Here is a 16524-nt window from a genome sequence, read left to right as displayed (position 1 = left end):
AAGCAATTTATTCCCCCTTATAAAAACGTAATGAGGGGTTTGGGATTTAGATAGAGTGCGAGCCCTTCGGGACAGATAGGGAAAAATTCTTGAGTACCCGAATAATAATAGTCCTCAAATGCAAAGTTGGGCAAGGAGATGTATGCTAAGTGATATTCTATAAAGATTGCTTAGAGCTAAGGGACCGGGGAGGGGAAGGCCCACTGTTTTGAAGAGGCAGGCCTGCTGGCCGGAGGGAGTAGGCATCCCTCCGGCCAGTCATCTAAGTAAGGTAAGGGGGTGAGGGTGGAGGTCATCGGAGCCATGGGGAGGGGTTGCATGGCAGTGGGAGAGAGTGGGCATCTCTCCCATTGTCGAGGGGTGTAGTTGCATGGGGCGGGAGTGGGCATCTCTTTCACTGCCGGAGGACAGGGGTTGTGTATTGGGGGGTTGCTTGACAGCAGGAGAGAGTGGGCATCTCTCCCGCTGCCAAGAGGGTTTTGGGGTGCTGCTTGGCAGTGGGAGAGAGTGGATATTTCTCCCATTGCCTGGGGGAGGGGGTAATTGCTTGGTTGAGGGAGGGAGTGGCTAACTCTCCTGCTGTCAGTTGGAGGGTTGCTTGATTTCGGCAGCTTGATTTGTTGTTGGTTTTTGAGTACTTTTTTTTTTGCGTTTATTCTGTGCATGTGCCCATCACTATCGCCAGCGATGGGCACATGCATATTTAGCGAATCTTCTCTACTCTCCACAAGCCTCATTTGCATGAGTGTTTTTTGGAGAATTACTCACTTTTTTAAATTGCTACTATAAGGGCTGCGACAGCGGCCCATCGGTTTTTAACACAAATTTTTGAAAATCTAGTCCTCAATGACTCAGACCAAGGGTGTCGATGATAAACGTTCTAGAAATTTCTTTCATCTGTAACTCAGGGGCCCATTCTGTTGGCGAAATTTCTCTTATGATGGGCCTACTGAAAGACTACAGGCAAAACACAAGTGTAACTCTGGGAAAGACCGAACAGGAAAAGGACCTAGGTGTACTGATAGATAGGACCCTGAAACCAGCGGCGCAATGTGCGGCGACAGCGAAGAAAGCAAATAGAATGCTAGGCATGATAAAGAAAGGAATTACGAGTAGATCAGAGAAAGTTATAATACCGCTCTACAGAGCCATGGTTAGACCGCACCTGGAATACTGCATCCAGCATTGGTCTTCATACCTAAAGAAGGATATAAAACTGCTAGATAGGGTGAAGAACCTGGACTATGAGGAACAACTTAGGAGACTGGGGTTGTTCTCCCTTGAGAAGAAGAGACTGCGAGGGGATCTGGTCGAGACTTTCAAAATACTGAAAGGATTCGACAAAATGGAGCAGGGAAAGCAGTTATTTACAATGTCCAGTGTGACACGGACAAGAGGACATAGACTGAAGCTGAGGGGGGACAGGTCCAGGACGAATATTAGGAAGTTCTGTTTTACGCAGCGAGTGGTGGACACCTGGAATGCTATCCTAGAGGAAGTAATTGCAGAATCCACCATTCTAGGATTTAAGGATAAACTAGATGCACATCTCCTTAAGAGTGGCATAGAGTGATACGGGTAAGGATAAATTAGATGCACATCTCCCTTGAGAGCATACAGTGATATGGGGACTAAAACTATGCCAGGGTACACCTGGCGGGGCCTCCGCATGTGCGGATCACCGGACTTGATGGACCCAGGGTCTGATCCGGAGATGGCAATTCTTATGTTCTTATGTTATTTGATGATATCAAACTCACCTCTCATAAATGAACTGAGCTCATAGCTATGGTTACTGCGGATGGGCCATTTGGCCTTTATCTTCTATTGTGTTTCTATGAATATTCCTAGAGTTTACATAATGCTAGATATGAGTTGTACTTTTGAAGAAATAACACTCACCAAGCCCTTAAGTATGAAATGCACTATGCTGAAACATAATTCCAACTGAGTAGTGAAATGGCAAAAAGCCCTTCTAAAATTAAGGGGGGAAATAAAATTCATGCAAAAAGCAAGTGTGAGAAATGTATGTTGCTAGCCTATATTACAGTCTTCTCTTGCTGTAATCTGCCTCTGCCAATTCTGCTTTCTCACATATTGGGGGGTGGGGACAAAGCTCCTCCTGAGCAGTTTGGGTTGAAGTATGGCAAGAGTACTGGCACTTAAGCGAGACACTCTCTTATCAAATTTTGCTTACATCCATCATTGGTGAGGGCCCTGCCTTGACATAAGTGCAAACAGACAGAAGGACAAAGAAAAAGTAGCAGACATGGCAACTTCAATAGGTGATTTGCACTGATACAATGTGCCTGTTAGGAAGCTGACACCCTATGGCCACTGCTAGTATTGCAGCCCATAGGAGCCAGTGCTGACACTGAACAAACTCTTTGACTGTGCCCAAGGAGGGGTCATTTCCATTGGGTTTAGCACCCCAATCATTTTGAAAATTTGGTTTCTACAGCCTCTGAGTAAGCTGTTATACTGACATCTACTGATCACAGCTGTTACAGCAGCCTCTTGTTAAACACAAACTACAGTACTAGTAAATAAGAAAATGTATTGAAGATAATGAGAACTGATAAAACACCTTTGGAATCTATCTGCAGTAAGGCACTATCACTGGAAGGCCTTGTTGGGGCTTTTTAACAATAAAGTTATATATTGGTTGATTAGGACATTGCTCTTGCCTTTTTCTGTTTTGTTTGGGCAACGACACTTAGCATGATATCTTGTGGTATATCCATAGATACTACTGCAATCACTTTTCGTACTCTTCTGGGACATTTTCCACCAATACTTTTATCATCTTTTAATTGCCCTTAACACTGACAGTGGTGAAAAACCAAGAGCTTATGTTTATGTAGTTTTGTTCAGGGCTTGTTATCAGTACGGTACCAAAGATAAAGTACATATAACCAGTCCTGGAAAGGTTTCCTTTGGTTGGAAAGAGTTCAGTGGTCCAAGAGCTTGGTCTCTTCCTTGGGAGCTCCTGCAGCTGCAGGCTTTTCCTCACAGGTGATGGGAATTCTGCGCTCAGGCCTGTCTGCCAGCTTCCTTGGTCCTGTCACCATCAGCACACCATCTGTTGACAGGCTTGAGGTGATGCACAGTGGGTCCACATCTGTCGGCACCTTATACCTTCGGAAGAAGTCCCTGGAAACGAAGCCATGCTCATCCTGGAAACAAAGGGACGGGGCTGTTTAAGGAAAGCTAGTGCAATTTTGGCAATATAGGGTCAAATTTGAGCAAAATGTAAGAGCATTTAGAAAAGGGGACTGAGTGCGTCAAACCCAACTAGCCAGATCTGGCAAGAAGCTTTTTCTGGATGACCAAATCATGTAGATTTGTGTGTGCACATAGGTCCCAATTTTATATAGGGCATGTGCAGTTAGGTGTGCAATTGCATGCCTAGTTATAAAATAACACCAGTTATTTTGTAACTTAGGGCCCCTTTTACAAAGCTACTGTATCGATTCTCCCGTGGCAAATGCACCGAAGCCCCTAGTAATTGATTGGGCTTCAGTGCAAATGCCACAGGGAAATTGCTATTGTGGCTTTGTAAAAGGGGCCCTTAATATGTTAATTGGTGCTAAATTGGCACTTATTTGGCAAATAAATAGTAATAATTGGCTTTAACAACCTAGAATAGTGTCCCGCAAACTTTCTCGAGCCACGGCACACTAAACATAGTGGCTGTGGCTCAAGGCATCTGGAAGTGTGCGGATGTTGCCGTGATGACATCGTGCCAATGTCCGTGCACAAGCGAAGGCCCTCCAGACGGGCCCTGAGATGCCAGAAGGGGATGCCAGCAGGGAAGAGGACCGAGAGAAGGAGAAGCGTTGGTGCCGGCTGATTGGCTACACTGTGCAGGGGTAGGGAACTCCGATCCTCGAGAGCCGTATTCCAGTCGGGTTTTCAGAATTTCCCCAATGAATATGCATTGAAAGCAGTGCATGCAAATAGATCTCATGCATATTCATTGAGGGAAATCCTGAAAACCCGACTGGAATACGGCGCTCGAGGATTGGAGTTCCCTACCCCTGGGCTACAGGATGTGCCTCTCGCCACAAGAGGCGCATCCTATAGGCAGTTGGCTGATGCTGGTGCCTCTCCTCCTCCCCAGTGTGCTGTGGCACACCTGAAATCTTAGGAGGCACACTAGTGTGGTGCGGTACACAGTAGGCGATACATTGACCTAGAAACATAGAAAAATGAAGGTAGATAAAGACCATATGGCCTATTTGATGACTATGTATGTATTTTGTAAACCGCTTTGGTATAAGCAGGTTAGGAATTTTGTAAATAAAAAAAATGGGTCCCAGTCCACCCCTGACAATACCACTGTCTGTCAGGCTGCTTTATTCCTGAGGGCATGACCATGTCTGAGGCACGTAGAAGCCACCTTTGGTTTGGTCAAACTGCTTATTCAGATCAATGGGAATTTTTATGGTAACTATCTTAAAGCATGTACTAAACCAGTGGTTCCCAACCCTGTCCTGGAGGAACACCAGGCCAATCGGGTTTTCAGGCTAGCCCTAATGAATATGCATGAAGCAAATTTGCATGCCTATCACTTCCATCATATGCAAATCTATCTCATGCATATTCATTAGGGCTAGCCTGAAAACCCGATTGGCCTGGTGTTCCTCCAGGACAGGGTTGGGAATCACTGTACTAAACCATGGTAGAGTTTCTTACCACGGGCTGCCAAGGTAAATGCTCTGATGCTCATTCGATTCCTATGAGCGTTGGAGCATTTACCTCGCCGGCCCGCGGTAGCAATGAAATGCTCTGAAGCACTGTTTAGTACAGGGGTAGGGAACTCTGGTCCTCAAGAGCCGTATTCCAGTCGGGTTTTCAGGATTTCCCCAATGAATATGCATGAGATCTATTTGCATGCACTGCTTTCAATGCATATTCATTGGGGAATTCCTGAAAACCTGACTGGAATACGGCTCACGAGGACCGGAGTTCCCTACCCTGGTTTAGTACATACCTTGTGGATTGTAGTGGCATAACAGATTAGAATAACTTCTGAAAGTGCACTGATTGGTGAGTATAGGGGAATATGCAAAGCAGAATTAAGGCATAGATAAGCTAGGCATGTGCCTAGGGCTCAAAGTTTAGGCGGGACCTAATGGGCTAATCTATAGCTCCCAAGGCAAACGTTTGCCCTGGTAAGTCAGCTGCTGGCAGAAAGAGGAGTAGTGGAGGGAACCAGAATCTCAGCTAATACACAGATCTGTTTTCCTCACCTCCTTGTGCACTGTCCTCCAGCCAGCAGAAGGAATCAGTAAACAGCATTCTGCAGTTTGAAGTCAGAATCATTCAGGATCTATTTGTGGGTGGTTTAGAATGTATTTATATTAGAAGGGGGGGGGGTCTCAACATATTTCTATGCCCAGGGCCCTTCAAAGGAATAATCTCAGGAAAGTCCAAAGGTATTTTATGCCTTAGGCAAAACTTCAGCTGTTTCCCCCCCCCTCCATAATTCAGCATCTCCTCTTCTTCTCCCTACTTCGCTCTACCATGCACCTCCCCTTTCACTATCTACCCTTTGATGGTCTGCATCAACCCTCCCCTACACTCTCTGTCCCTCCCCAAGATGTTCAACATCTTCTCCTTCTCTCCCCATATTCAGCATCTTCTCTTTCCCCTGCTGGGCCTGCCACTGCAATAGCCACCTACCTCCTCCCAGGCCCGAAGCTGCGATGAGACTCAGCACGGCAGCAGGACTTTCAAGATAGACCCATACATAAGATACCTAGTGAAGTTGTAGAGCCAGTGATCGAAGGGTTCCCATAGCTTTTTGTTGAATTATGAGAAAAAACAGTATCTAATTCAGGGGAGCAGAAATGGCAACAGGTAACTGATATGTATAATAGAAACACATCACCTGTGGGAATGAGTTCAACGATGACTTTAATAATAGGCAGATCAGGGAAGTGTCTGTGGGCAGCCACTCTGCTGTTTTGAGTCACTGTTGTTGTGCAACCTTGTGAAGACTGAGGGGCAGCTGACTGTCCACATGCCTAAGGGTGGATGGAGGTATAAATCTACAACAGGCGTTCATAATACCCAGTATCCTGCCTAGGCAAGGAACAGTCCATAGTCATCCCACCTACCTGGTGTTCTTTGTGCTTCCCCTGGATCTCAATCACATCTCCTGTCACTTTCACTTTCAGCTCCTCAGGTGAGAAATGCTTCACATCCAGGTTAATGGAGAATTTGTCCTTCTCTAATCGCAGCTGGGGGGAGGGGGGGGAGGAAAGACAGGAATGCAGGAGAGCAATCAATGAAGAATGGCAATTAGCCAAGGATGCACTAAGGATAGAGTTAACTCAAATTAGGCAAGGTACTGCTGCCCAAAGCAGCAGTTTCATAGCATGTAGATGCATTACCAAAATCACTCTGGCCTCAGGTAACTTATTGCTATGGGGGAGAGGTGGAATCTTAAGAACATAAGAATAGCTTTAATGGGTCAGACCAATGGTGCATCAAGCCCAGTAGCCCGTTCTCACAGTGGCCAATTCAGGTCACTAGTACCTGGCCAAAACCCAAGGAGTAGCATCATTCCAGCATCTCAAAGAATAGCAAGATTCCGGAACTCCAATGAGAGCAACATATCAGAGCTGAGATTGTGATGTCATAATGCCTCTTTCCACAGTGCCTCAGAGCCAACCTCATCAGTTATGTTACAATGGCTTGATTGTCCTATACTTGGAACACATAAGAGCATAAACCACATAGAACTTTATGGCCTTGCGTTATATAAACTGATTATTATTATTCATAAGAACAGCCATACTGAGTCAGACCAATGGTCCATCAAGCCCAGTAGCCCATTCTCACAGTGGCCAATCCAAGGAGTAGCAACATTCCATGCTACCGATCCAGAGCAAGCAGTGGTTTCCCCCATGTCTTTCTCAATAACAGACTATGGACTTTTCCTCCAGGAAATTGTCCAAACCCTTCTTAAAACCAGCTACGCTATCCGCTCTTACCACATCCTCTGGCAATGCTTTCCAGAACTTAACTATTCTCTGAGTGAAAAAAAATTTCCTCCTATTGGTTTTAAAAGCATTTCCATGTAACTTCATTGAGTGTCCCCCTAGTCTTTGTAATTTTTGACAGAGTGAAAAATCGATCCACTTGTATTTAATGTACATGCATGATTTGCATTGACTTATCATCGCTTACCAAGTTCAGTACTGTGCAACACTATATAAGAATAAAGAAATTAATTTTCAAGTAGAATATTGATGTTTCATTACCTCTGATGGAAAGCAAGAGAGCTGATGGACTCATAACACTCACTAGTCGCTTATACCTGATTCTAAAATGTCTGAATAAATAAAGTCATTTTCAGTATCATATTGAGGTCTTTAGAAATGTTGGTGAACATTTCTCACTCTGCTTAGCTGGAAAGGGGAGGAGGGTTTTAAATAGAAGCTGTGGGCCTTCATTTATCACAGAACAGCTAGTAGTAGTGTAAGCTTCTTCTGGATCAGACTATCTCACCAACGCTATTCCCAAGAGTGTGACCTAGTAAACAGAGCTATAGGCTCACTTATAGGGTTACCATATGGCTCCAGAAAAAAGGAGGATGGATTGAGACATCTGGGTTTTACTTCCATTGCTTTCAATGGAAATAAAGCCCCTACTTCCATTGCTTTCAGTAGAAGTACAACCCGTATGTGTCAATCAGTCCTCCTTTTTCTGGAGTCATGTGGTAACCCTAACAGGGAAACCATGAGATCCTACCTATGCTTCTCCTCTTCCCCTGTCTCTCCTTAGGCAAATTATGTTATCTCTCATTGTAGCTTATTTTGGGGATTCTTAACTGCATTTAATTTATTTGGGATGTCACAGAAATACAAAAAAAAAAAAATTAATTGAAGAGTTGAAAAAAATAGAGTTGACTTCTCTCTCTGCAACACGTGAAGTCAGCTTTTTATGAAGTAATTTTCCTGTCTCGTGTAGCAGTTCATTTCTCTAGTTATGGTTTGCTCACTTTAGTCACTCATGTGCATGCACAGCAGATGGCATGTGGCACATAAGCAACCCAACATTTTTCAAGGTAGAAATATTTTCTAATGTATCTTTCCCCTCATTAAAAGGTGTTATCTATGTTGGAAAATCAGGGAAATCTCTTTTTTTCAAAATCACTGAGCTTTGGAATAACATACCTGCCTTGCTGCGGAATCTGGGCTCCTTCCAATTATTCTGAAAGTATCTGAAAACTTGGCCATTCTCAAAAATGTAAATCTCGCTACGCTCTTTATTATCGCTAATTCTTATTATGTTTTTCCTTTCTTATCTTAAAGTTCCTGTAAACCATGCCGAGCTCTATCTTTATGGAGAGGATGCGGTATATAAACTTAAGGTTTAGTTTAGTTTCTCAATCTTCTCTTTTTCAGCCTCATATTCCAACCTCTTGTTCTAGGATTTCGTTACTAAAGAAAATGAGTTTATGTATTTATATCTTGGAAGTATTTGAATGTCTTTATTATATCTTTCCTCCTCCAAGTAAAGATGAGTGCCCCCCCCCCTACCACCACCTATTTTTTTTTGCAGGAGATAATTACCCTTAAGCAATTATTTCCCTTTTCAAACAAGAAGCTTTGATAAAAATCAACATCCTCTTACTGTATGTTCAGGTAACTTATAATTACATTAGCTTTCACTTATGAAGCGAACCAAGCCCTCCTGGAGGAGTAGCCTAGTGGTTAGAGCACTAGCCTTGATATCCAGGGGTACCTGATTTCAATTCCACTATTGCTTCTTGTGATTTTTGGCCAAGTCACTTAACCTTCCATCGCCTCAGGTACAAAAATTATAAGCTTAACAGGACCATCGCTATCTGTACCCTCGTCAAAAGAAACTGTATGATATGATACTCACCAGCGAGCCTTCTCAGGAGTAGACCCTACGCTCTGGAATTTACTCTCAGAGGGGCTACGTCTAACTACAGAGTACCTCTAGTTCAGGAAGCAGGTTAAAGCCTGGCTCTTCACTCACGCCTATAATACATAGGGCAATTGACTATACACTTATCATGCACCAAGATTAGCTTGCTACACGTCACTATTCAAGTTTCAAGTTTATTATAAATTTGATTGTTCGCTTATTCAAAATTCTAAGTGATGAACATATCAATATAATTACAAAGTTTAAGGGGCAACAAAACAGAAAGAGAACTAAACCTTACGAAACATATTGGAGACTAACTTTACAAACATATTAAAACAAGAGGAAAGGATGGGAAAAGAAATACAATTGTTGATAGGAGAGAAGACAATTATGATAAAAAAACAATAGGAAGGGAGAGATCAATGAACCTCAGAGAGATTATGGAATTGGAATGAAATTCCTAGTCAAGCTTTCTAATTATCAAATGCATCCTTAAAAAGAAAGCTTTTTAGTTTGCTCTTAAATTTATCCGAATTGTGCTCTTCCCTTAAATAAATAGGGAGGGAATTCCATGTTTGAGGGGCTGTGACAGAAAAGATGAAATGCCGCTGTGTGTTAATAATTTTAAGTGAGGGAATAACTAGTAAATGTTGATCATTGGACCTCAGTAATAATAATAATAATTATTTATTTTTATATACCGCCGTACCTGGAAGTTCTAGGCGGTTTACAACAGTAGTCTACTGTAGTCTAGTTGAGTTCCTTATACCTCACCTGTATAAACAACTTGCCTTGAATTTAGCCTCCCATCTGTTTATCCCATCGTTTCTCCATCTAATATCTACATTTGGCCCCTCAGTTATAGAATAAACTGTATTATAGAAAACCATTAGCGTCGTATCTATGTTATTTGAAAGTTCTGATTTGTGCTTATTAGATGCTTCACAAGTATTATGTCTCCCTTTTAGTATGTATTACATGAGTATCTCTCATTTGAATTTGAGTACTGTTAATAAGTATATGTTTGAAACTGTTTCATGGTAGTCCTATTATTTTCAGTTTAATGATTTTGACTTTACCTCATTCGTTGCATTTATGTTCATATTTGGTCTTTTTACTGCTGTTATGCTTCTAACAAAATTGGGGGCTCCTTTTACTAAGCTGCGTTAGGGCATTAACGCGCAAAACAGTGCGCGCGCTAGACCTTAATGCCAGTATTGAGCTGGTGTTAGCTCTAGCTGCATACGCTAAAAACACTAGTAAAAGGAGCCCTGTAAGTTTTATGCTGAATTATACCTGCTTTACACTGCCTTGGGTGAATCTCTTCATAAAAGCAGTTAATAAAATTTTTCAATAAATAAATAAATAAACAGGGAATATCTAGTGTACTTGACTGTAACTCACCTTCAGCTACTATGGAAAAGGTGTCAGCAAAACCCACATAAATAAATAAATATCTGCTCTCTGTTCTGTTCCAATTTATTTCAACAGGAGGTCCAGCCAATTCTCTTCAGAACTTTAATAGGTAGATATGCTAGGTGACAGCAGAGTGGAGAAAAAAAGGAGACAGATACAAGGAGAGGAGCGTATTTCTTTCCTAACAGGCAGCTACTTGGGACTAGAGGTCTGCACGTGAATGGGGATCGCGGGAATCCTGCGGGTCCCGCAGAAATCCCCCCTAACCCACAGGATTCCCACAGGGATCCCCCCTCTGGCCCACAGGACTCCCATGGGGACCCCCCTCTAGCCAACGGGACTCCCACGGGGATGGAAGGCTTTGGAAGCAGGGTTCGTCCATATAATATAATGGACACATCAGCCTTAGTAAAAGAGGGGGTTTATAAGTTAATTACCTGAACAGAAAACAAAAAAAGGGATGCCACAAGGAAAACAGCTTATGTAATAATGGCAAATACTTAGCAGTGGTACCAACCTAATCAAATCTTGTAGATATATCAAAAAACACTAAGTTGGAGTGTCAGAATTGTATTTTTCTCAATAGGACACCTCAGCCCCACCACTCCACCGCTATAGCCTCCTCAAAAAAAGCGGGAGATTTATGTGATGCCTCATCATTGGTAGTCCAGCAGCACAAACACAAAGGAAAACAGCAGCACAAACACAAAAGAAACTGTGGAATTGATGATCCTGTCAGAAGTAATTGCTGCTTTTTATGGGGATGGGCGGGGATGGAGGTAATTCCTTGCGGGGATGGGTGGGGACGGAGAGGATCCTGGCGGGGACGGGTGGGGACAGAGAGGATCCTGGTGGGGACGGGCGGGGATGGGTGGGATTTCTGTCCCGTGCAACTCTCTACTTGGATTTCAAGCAATTACTATTGACTTCTATTTCTTTCTTTTTTTTAATATTAATTTATTAGTCATTTTCATAAACATATCAAGTATACACTTGTACAGAAAGGCGGAGCTAATCAAAGAATATAAATTTCCCTATTTAGATTAACCACAATCAAGACAAAATAGACATTGAACTCCACCTCAAGTCCTCAAATCATAAATCCAAGAAGTAGAGCAGCGAGCCTACTGAAATAGATCATAGAAATATAAAGAAAGGAAAGCAGGGATACAATCAACTGAAGGAAGTGACCAAATTAAACACTGAGCACACATGTTGTTGTCCCAGCTTTCAGGTGTGCAGCTGACAAAAAGGTTGTCAGTTGTGTAGGATCAAAGAAAAAGAAAAGAAAACATATTCTATTTCTTATTTACACTTTAGAAAACTTGCTTATTCTCTAGGGTTTTGGGCAACTAACATTTCATATTAGCTGCAGGTTTTCATTTTCATATCCAATTGTAGGTCATTAGTTAATCTTTTGTGAACCGCTTAGAATTTCCCGGTTATTCGGTCTAGAAATTGATTTTTATATTGTGTTTATGTTATGTTATATTATGTAGGTGACCACTATATTCCCCAATGCCAAAACTGTTTGCCGTTGATACCAGTGTATTCTATATTTTTTCATCACCACTCATATCATAGTAATTGTTTTAAATAAGTAACAATTTTATGAATGTGGCCTCCACCATTACTAAAAAAATTTTGGGTGGGGATATCGGTATGTAGATGTCCTCATTGGCCTACATTCTCCTCATATCACTCCTATATAATTTACTTTTAATCAATTTTTTAAGATTTTTTACATGCATCTACTTGTTTTAGAAGTTTTGCAAATTTCCATGTAAAATTGAGCCACCACAAGTAACAGTGCAAAATATTATGTAGGTGTGCATATGTGATATGCATGTGCACACAATGTAGGGGAAAGGGAGAAAATATTTTGCTATATGCTCAACAAAATCCCCAAATGATCAGCTCTTATACCTCCGAGAATCCAGTTTCTATCCAGCTTGGAAGTCTGAAGAAGGGGAACCTGAAATAGAAGGGATGCAGGGCAGCAGAGGTGGAGAGCAGGTCCCCCTCATGGAGGTGCTCCCCAAAGTTCTGCTCAAAGATCCGACTTGGTCCGAAATAGGAGACAAATGGGCGATGGATCCAGGGTCGGTGAATGGTGATGTCCATCTCTCCTATTCCAGCAGCTGAAAGCACCGGCAGGAATAGCTTGAAAATCTAGTTTCTGCTGCTCCCACTGAACAAAGGGTTTTATATACCCGTGGGTGCTGACTGCCCCTCCTACCATCCTCTGTGTGAATCTTCTGGAAACATGATGTCAGGGTTTTATTTTGATTGCTATTATTCAAGTTCACTACTGTCTGCTTTCATTCAGCAACAGAACTGATTATTCAGGGGATTTATCTGGCGTCACACTCAGAACCCCTTATGCTCACATTACTAAGAATACAAAAAAAAAAAAAATTAATGAATTAATGGAAGGTCTATTGGTCAGCAAGAAGTGCTGCTGACTGACTGGTCTTTGTGTGTGCAAAGAGTTCTGGCTTGTAATCAGAGCTTCTTTGAATGCCTAGAGGATTATTTCAGCTACTATCCTGGTACTGGGCAACAAGTGACAGGGCACAATGTTTTTGTACGATTCATCTTGTGATATCAGATGTTCATAAGTTTGCCTGTAACAAACAGTATCAGCAGATTACAAGCAAGTCCATACAGAAAACTTCCTGCTATGCCAACCATCAAATAGTTTTATAGAGTAAACAGAAACCACCACCTCATCCCCTCCCAACCCCCTCCTACCCATAAATCCGATACACCTCTGTGCATCAAAATTATACCAGACAGCACCCAACTACAAAGAGAAAACCCCTTCTGTAACACAAAGAACAAGCCAGTCCACTCTATCCCTACCAGTCACCCCTTCTGCCCTCCCTAAACCCCCAGAATCCCTATGAGCTGTGATTCTCATTAAAGGTAGCTTTGTTTGATTGCAGACAGAAACTGCCATAAAAAATATGCATTGTCATGCTCGGCACTAGTGGGACACAGCTGGACGATACGAGATTTTTGGTTAAATTTATGTGAGTGGCAGCTTTCTTTGAATATCATCGTCCATGATTTTTAAGACTCCTGAGGCAGGCCTGTTGGCCGAAACATGTACATGTCGAGTCACTGAATCATTGAGTCGTTGTATGGACTATTGTGACATTGGAGGAATAAAGATCTTCACATTCCCAGATGGGTTGGAGGACACTTTTGTAGTGCACACCATTCTGATCTGGACAATTCCATTTTGTTTCTTCATAAAAAATATGTGTTATAATATTCTCAAATTACAACGTCTAGGAAAATGCGTTTTATGATTTAAAAAACTGAAAAAAAGGTACGGCTGCTCCTCATGGTGCCACACCTATGGCTTGACAATGTAGACCCTTTTTTAAAGTAAATAAAGCATATTTTTAAGATGATTGCTCTTAATTTTATGTTTCACAAGAGCTCCAATTTCTATCACTGTTATGACCATCAATTTGGGTCTGTACCAGGCCTCACAATCGGCATCATGACCTTCAAAAGCAAATGCCTGGGAATTTTTCCCCTACTTTCCATCCATTCACAACTTATTTAATCCAAATAATAAAAATAGAAAATATATTTTTAGTTTTTGGTTTTGTGATTTGAATATGCCGGTTTTGGGAATCTGAAGGTGGAGCACCCCAATATCTTTGTATTTTGCACAGTACAGGAGAAAATACATTTCTGTTTCTGTAACATGAAGTTATATATTAATACTTTTAAATCAAATAGGAGACAATACATTTTTTCACTCTGCATAATTAAGCTCTGGAATTCTGCTGGGGCAAAAGCAGCTGGCATAGTTGGATTTTAAATAGATTTGGACCAGATCTTCAATTGGGTGGGGGGGGGGGACAGAGAGCACACCGTTTTGTTCTGCTCCACTCTCTACCTTTATCCTACTTACTATGCCCCCTTCCTTTGTAACTTCCAAATACCTGAACTAGCATGGATCTCTGAACAGCTTCTCTACCAGCGGCCTGGCAGTCGGCGGCACTTTCCCTGGATTAGCACAGCAGCAACTCAAGGAAAGTGCGGCTAACTGCCCCACCAGACATAGCGAAAAACTGCAAACAAACGTACAAAGATGCAGGCTAAATTTATTATACCAAATAATTGAGTGTGGTTAGCATTACCATCTTAGAACAAACCAAAGGTCCGTGTTTCGGTAAACGCGCCTTCATCAGGATGTCCCAGGTTGATAAGGTATCAAATAAAACCACAAACAGAAAAACTTTAGCCTGTGTGAGTCAAAAACAATCACCAGAGGACGGTCTATGTAAAACCTAAAGTGAGGGAGCCCCAGTTTCCTCCCCCCCCCCCAGTGGCTATTCCACAGATTTGAACAAATTCATGGACTTTACCAGAATCATTATAAAAGTATACCTGGAGAAAGCCAGTACTTATCCTTGGGAGTAACATGGAATCTTGTCACTTTCTGGAATTCTGCCAGATTTTAATGACCTATGTTGGCTACTCGAGAAGGTTCAGAGGAGAGCAATACGTCTGATAAAAGGGATGGAAAACCTTTCATACACTGAGAGATTGGAGAAACTGGGTCTCTTTTCCCTGGAGAAGAGGAGACATAGAGGGGATATGATAGAGACTTACAAGATCATGAAGGGCATAGAGAGAGTAGAGACGGACAGATTCTTCAAACTTTCAAAAAATAAAAGAACAAGAGGGCATTCGGAAAAGTTGAAAGGGGACAGATTCAGAACGAATGCTAGGAAGTTCTACTTTACCCAACGTGTGATGGACACTTGGAATGCGCTTCCAGAGGGCGTAATAGGGCAGAGTACGTAACTGGGGTTTAAGAAAGGATTGGACAATTTCCTGCTCTATCACCTCCTCTGGAAGCGCATTCCAGGTGTCCACCACCCTCTGTGTGAAGAGCTTCCTAGCATTTGTTCTGAACCTATCTCCCTTCAATTTTTTTGAGTGCCCTCTAGTTTTTGTTGCCCCCACCAGTCTGAAGAATCTGGTCCTCTCTACTTTCACTATACCCTTCATGATCTTATAAGTTTCTATCATATCCCCTCTAAGTCTCCGCTTTTCCAGGGAAAAGAGCCCCAGCTTCTCCAGCCTCTCAGCATATGAGAGGTTTTCCATGCCCTTTATCATTTTTGTCGCTCTCCTCTGGACCCTCTCGAGAATCGCCATATCCTTCTTAAGGTACGGCGACCAGTACATTGCTCTAAAGATCTAACCTTACCGGAGAGTTTTGTGTCATCCGCAAATTTTATAACTTCACACTTTGTCCCTGTTTCCAGGTCATTAATAAATATATTGAATAGCAGTGGTCCCAGCACTGACCCTTGTGGGAAAATGATCCTAGATGTTTAGGGGGTATTATCCCAGATGGCTAAACAGACTATAATTCAAAACTCCTCACTCCCCTACATATCATAAGCACTGGGACTACTGAAGAAGGCAAAGGCTGCTGAGTCTCCCTTCACCATGTGAAATACATGGAATTAGTGTATGTGAGAACATAAGAATAGCCTTACTGGGTCAGACCAAAGGTCCATCAAGCCCAATAGCCCGTTCTCACAGTGGCCAATCCAGGTACCTGGCCAAAACACAAGGAGTAGCAACATTTCATGTTATCGATCCAGGGCAAGCAGTGGCTTCCCCCATGTCTTTCTCAATAATAGGAACAAGCTATCTGCTCTTACCACAACCTCTGGAAATACGTTCCAGAGCTTAAAATATGTTTTCCAGAGAAATCTATTTCTCTTGCAAATGTGAGAAATGCAGTATGAGAAAGCATGTTGAGGAAAATATTTTTGCAGGCACCATCTGGGTTTCTGTTCTCCATGTATGAAAAACAAAAGCATTCCATTCTCCCCTCTCTCTGCTCCTCTCCTTAGTTAACTGTCGTACAGATCCATCTGGTTTTACACACTACATTTATGGAGGGAACTCCAGCACATATGAAACAGAAAATTTTCTTTCATTTCCAGATCTATTAGAGTGCCTGCTTCGGTCTATTTCTGTCTGTATTTTATCATTCTCTGCCCTTCATCCCCTACCTCCCTCTGGAATTCACTGGATAAAAACTTCATAATCTGCAGCCTTCACTGTCACAAGTACCAAATAACTCAGGACGTTCTTCTCTCTTCCTTTCGATACCCAGCGATCCAGAAAAATCACTGGGGATAAACC

At 42.3% G+C, this 16524-nt stretch overlaps 1 protein-coding gene across 1 annotated transcript; it reads right to left on the bottom strand.

Annotated features, from left to right (window-relative positions):
• Positions 1–2537: 2537 nt before the first annotated feature.
• On the bottom strand, positions 2538–12522 carry CRYAB (crystallin alpha B). The gene is made up of 3 exons (XM_033919157.1): positions 12256–12522; positions 6126–6248; positions 2538–3176 (listed from the first exon to the last, which is right to left on the bottom strand). Exons 1-3 carry the CDS (start codon positions 12451–12453, stop codon positions 2952–2954), a joined length of 546 nt encoding a protein of 181 aa, XP_033775048.1. The 5' UTR covers positions 12454–12522; the 3' UTR covers positions 2538–2951.
• Between the last annotated feature and the right edge of the window lie 4002 nt (positions 12523–16524).

This window comes from Geotrypetes seraphini, chromosome 13, assembly GCF_902459505.1.
Source record: "Geotrypetes seraphini chromosome 13, aGeoSer1.1, whole genome shotgun sequence".
NCBI lineage: Eukaryota > Metazoa > Chordata > Amphibia > Gymnophiona > Dermophiidae > Geotrypetes > Geotrypetes seraphini.
This window is presented reverse-complemented; position numbering and strand designations above follow the sequence as displayed.

Coding starts and splice junctions, on each gene's coding strand:
- CRYAB (XM_033919157.1), bottom strand. CDS start 12,453: ATGGACATCACCATTCACCGACCCTGGATCCATCGCCCATTTGTCTCC. Junction 6,249..12,255: donor TAGAAACTGGATTCTCGGAG/GTATAAGAGCTG, acceptor CCCTCCCCCCAG/CTGCGATTAGAGAAGGACAA. Junction 3,177..6,125: donor GGAAGCACAAAGAACACCAG/GTAGGTGGGATG, acceptor CTTTGTTTCCAG/GATGAGCATGGCTTCGTTTC.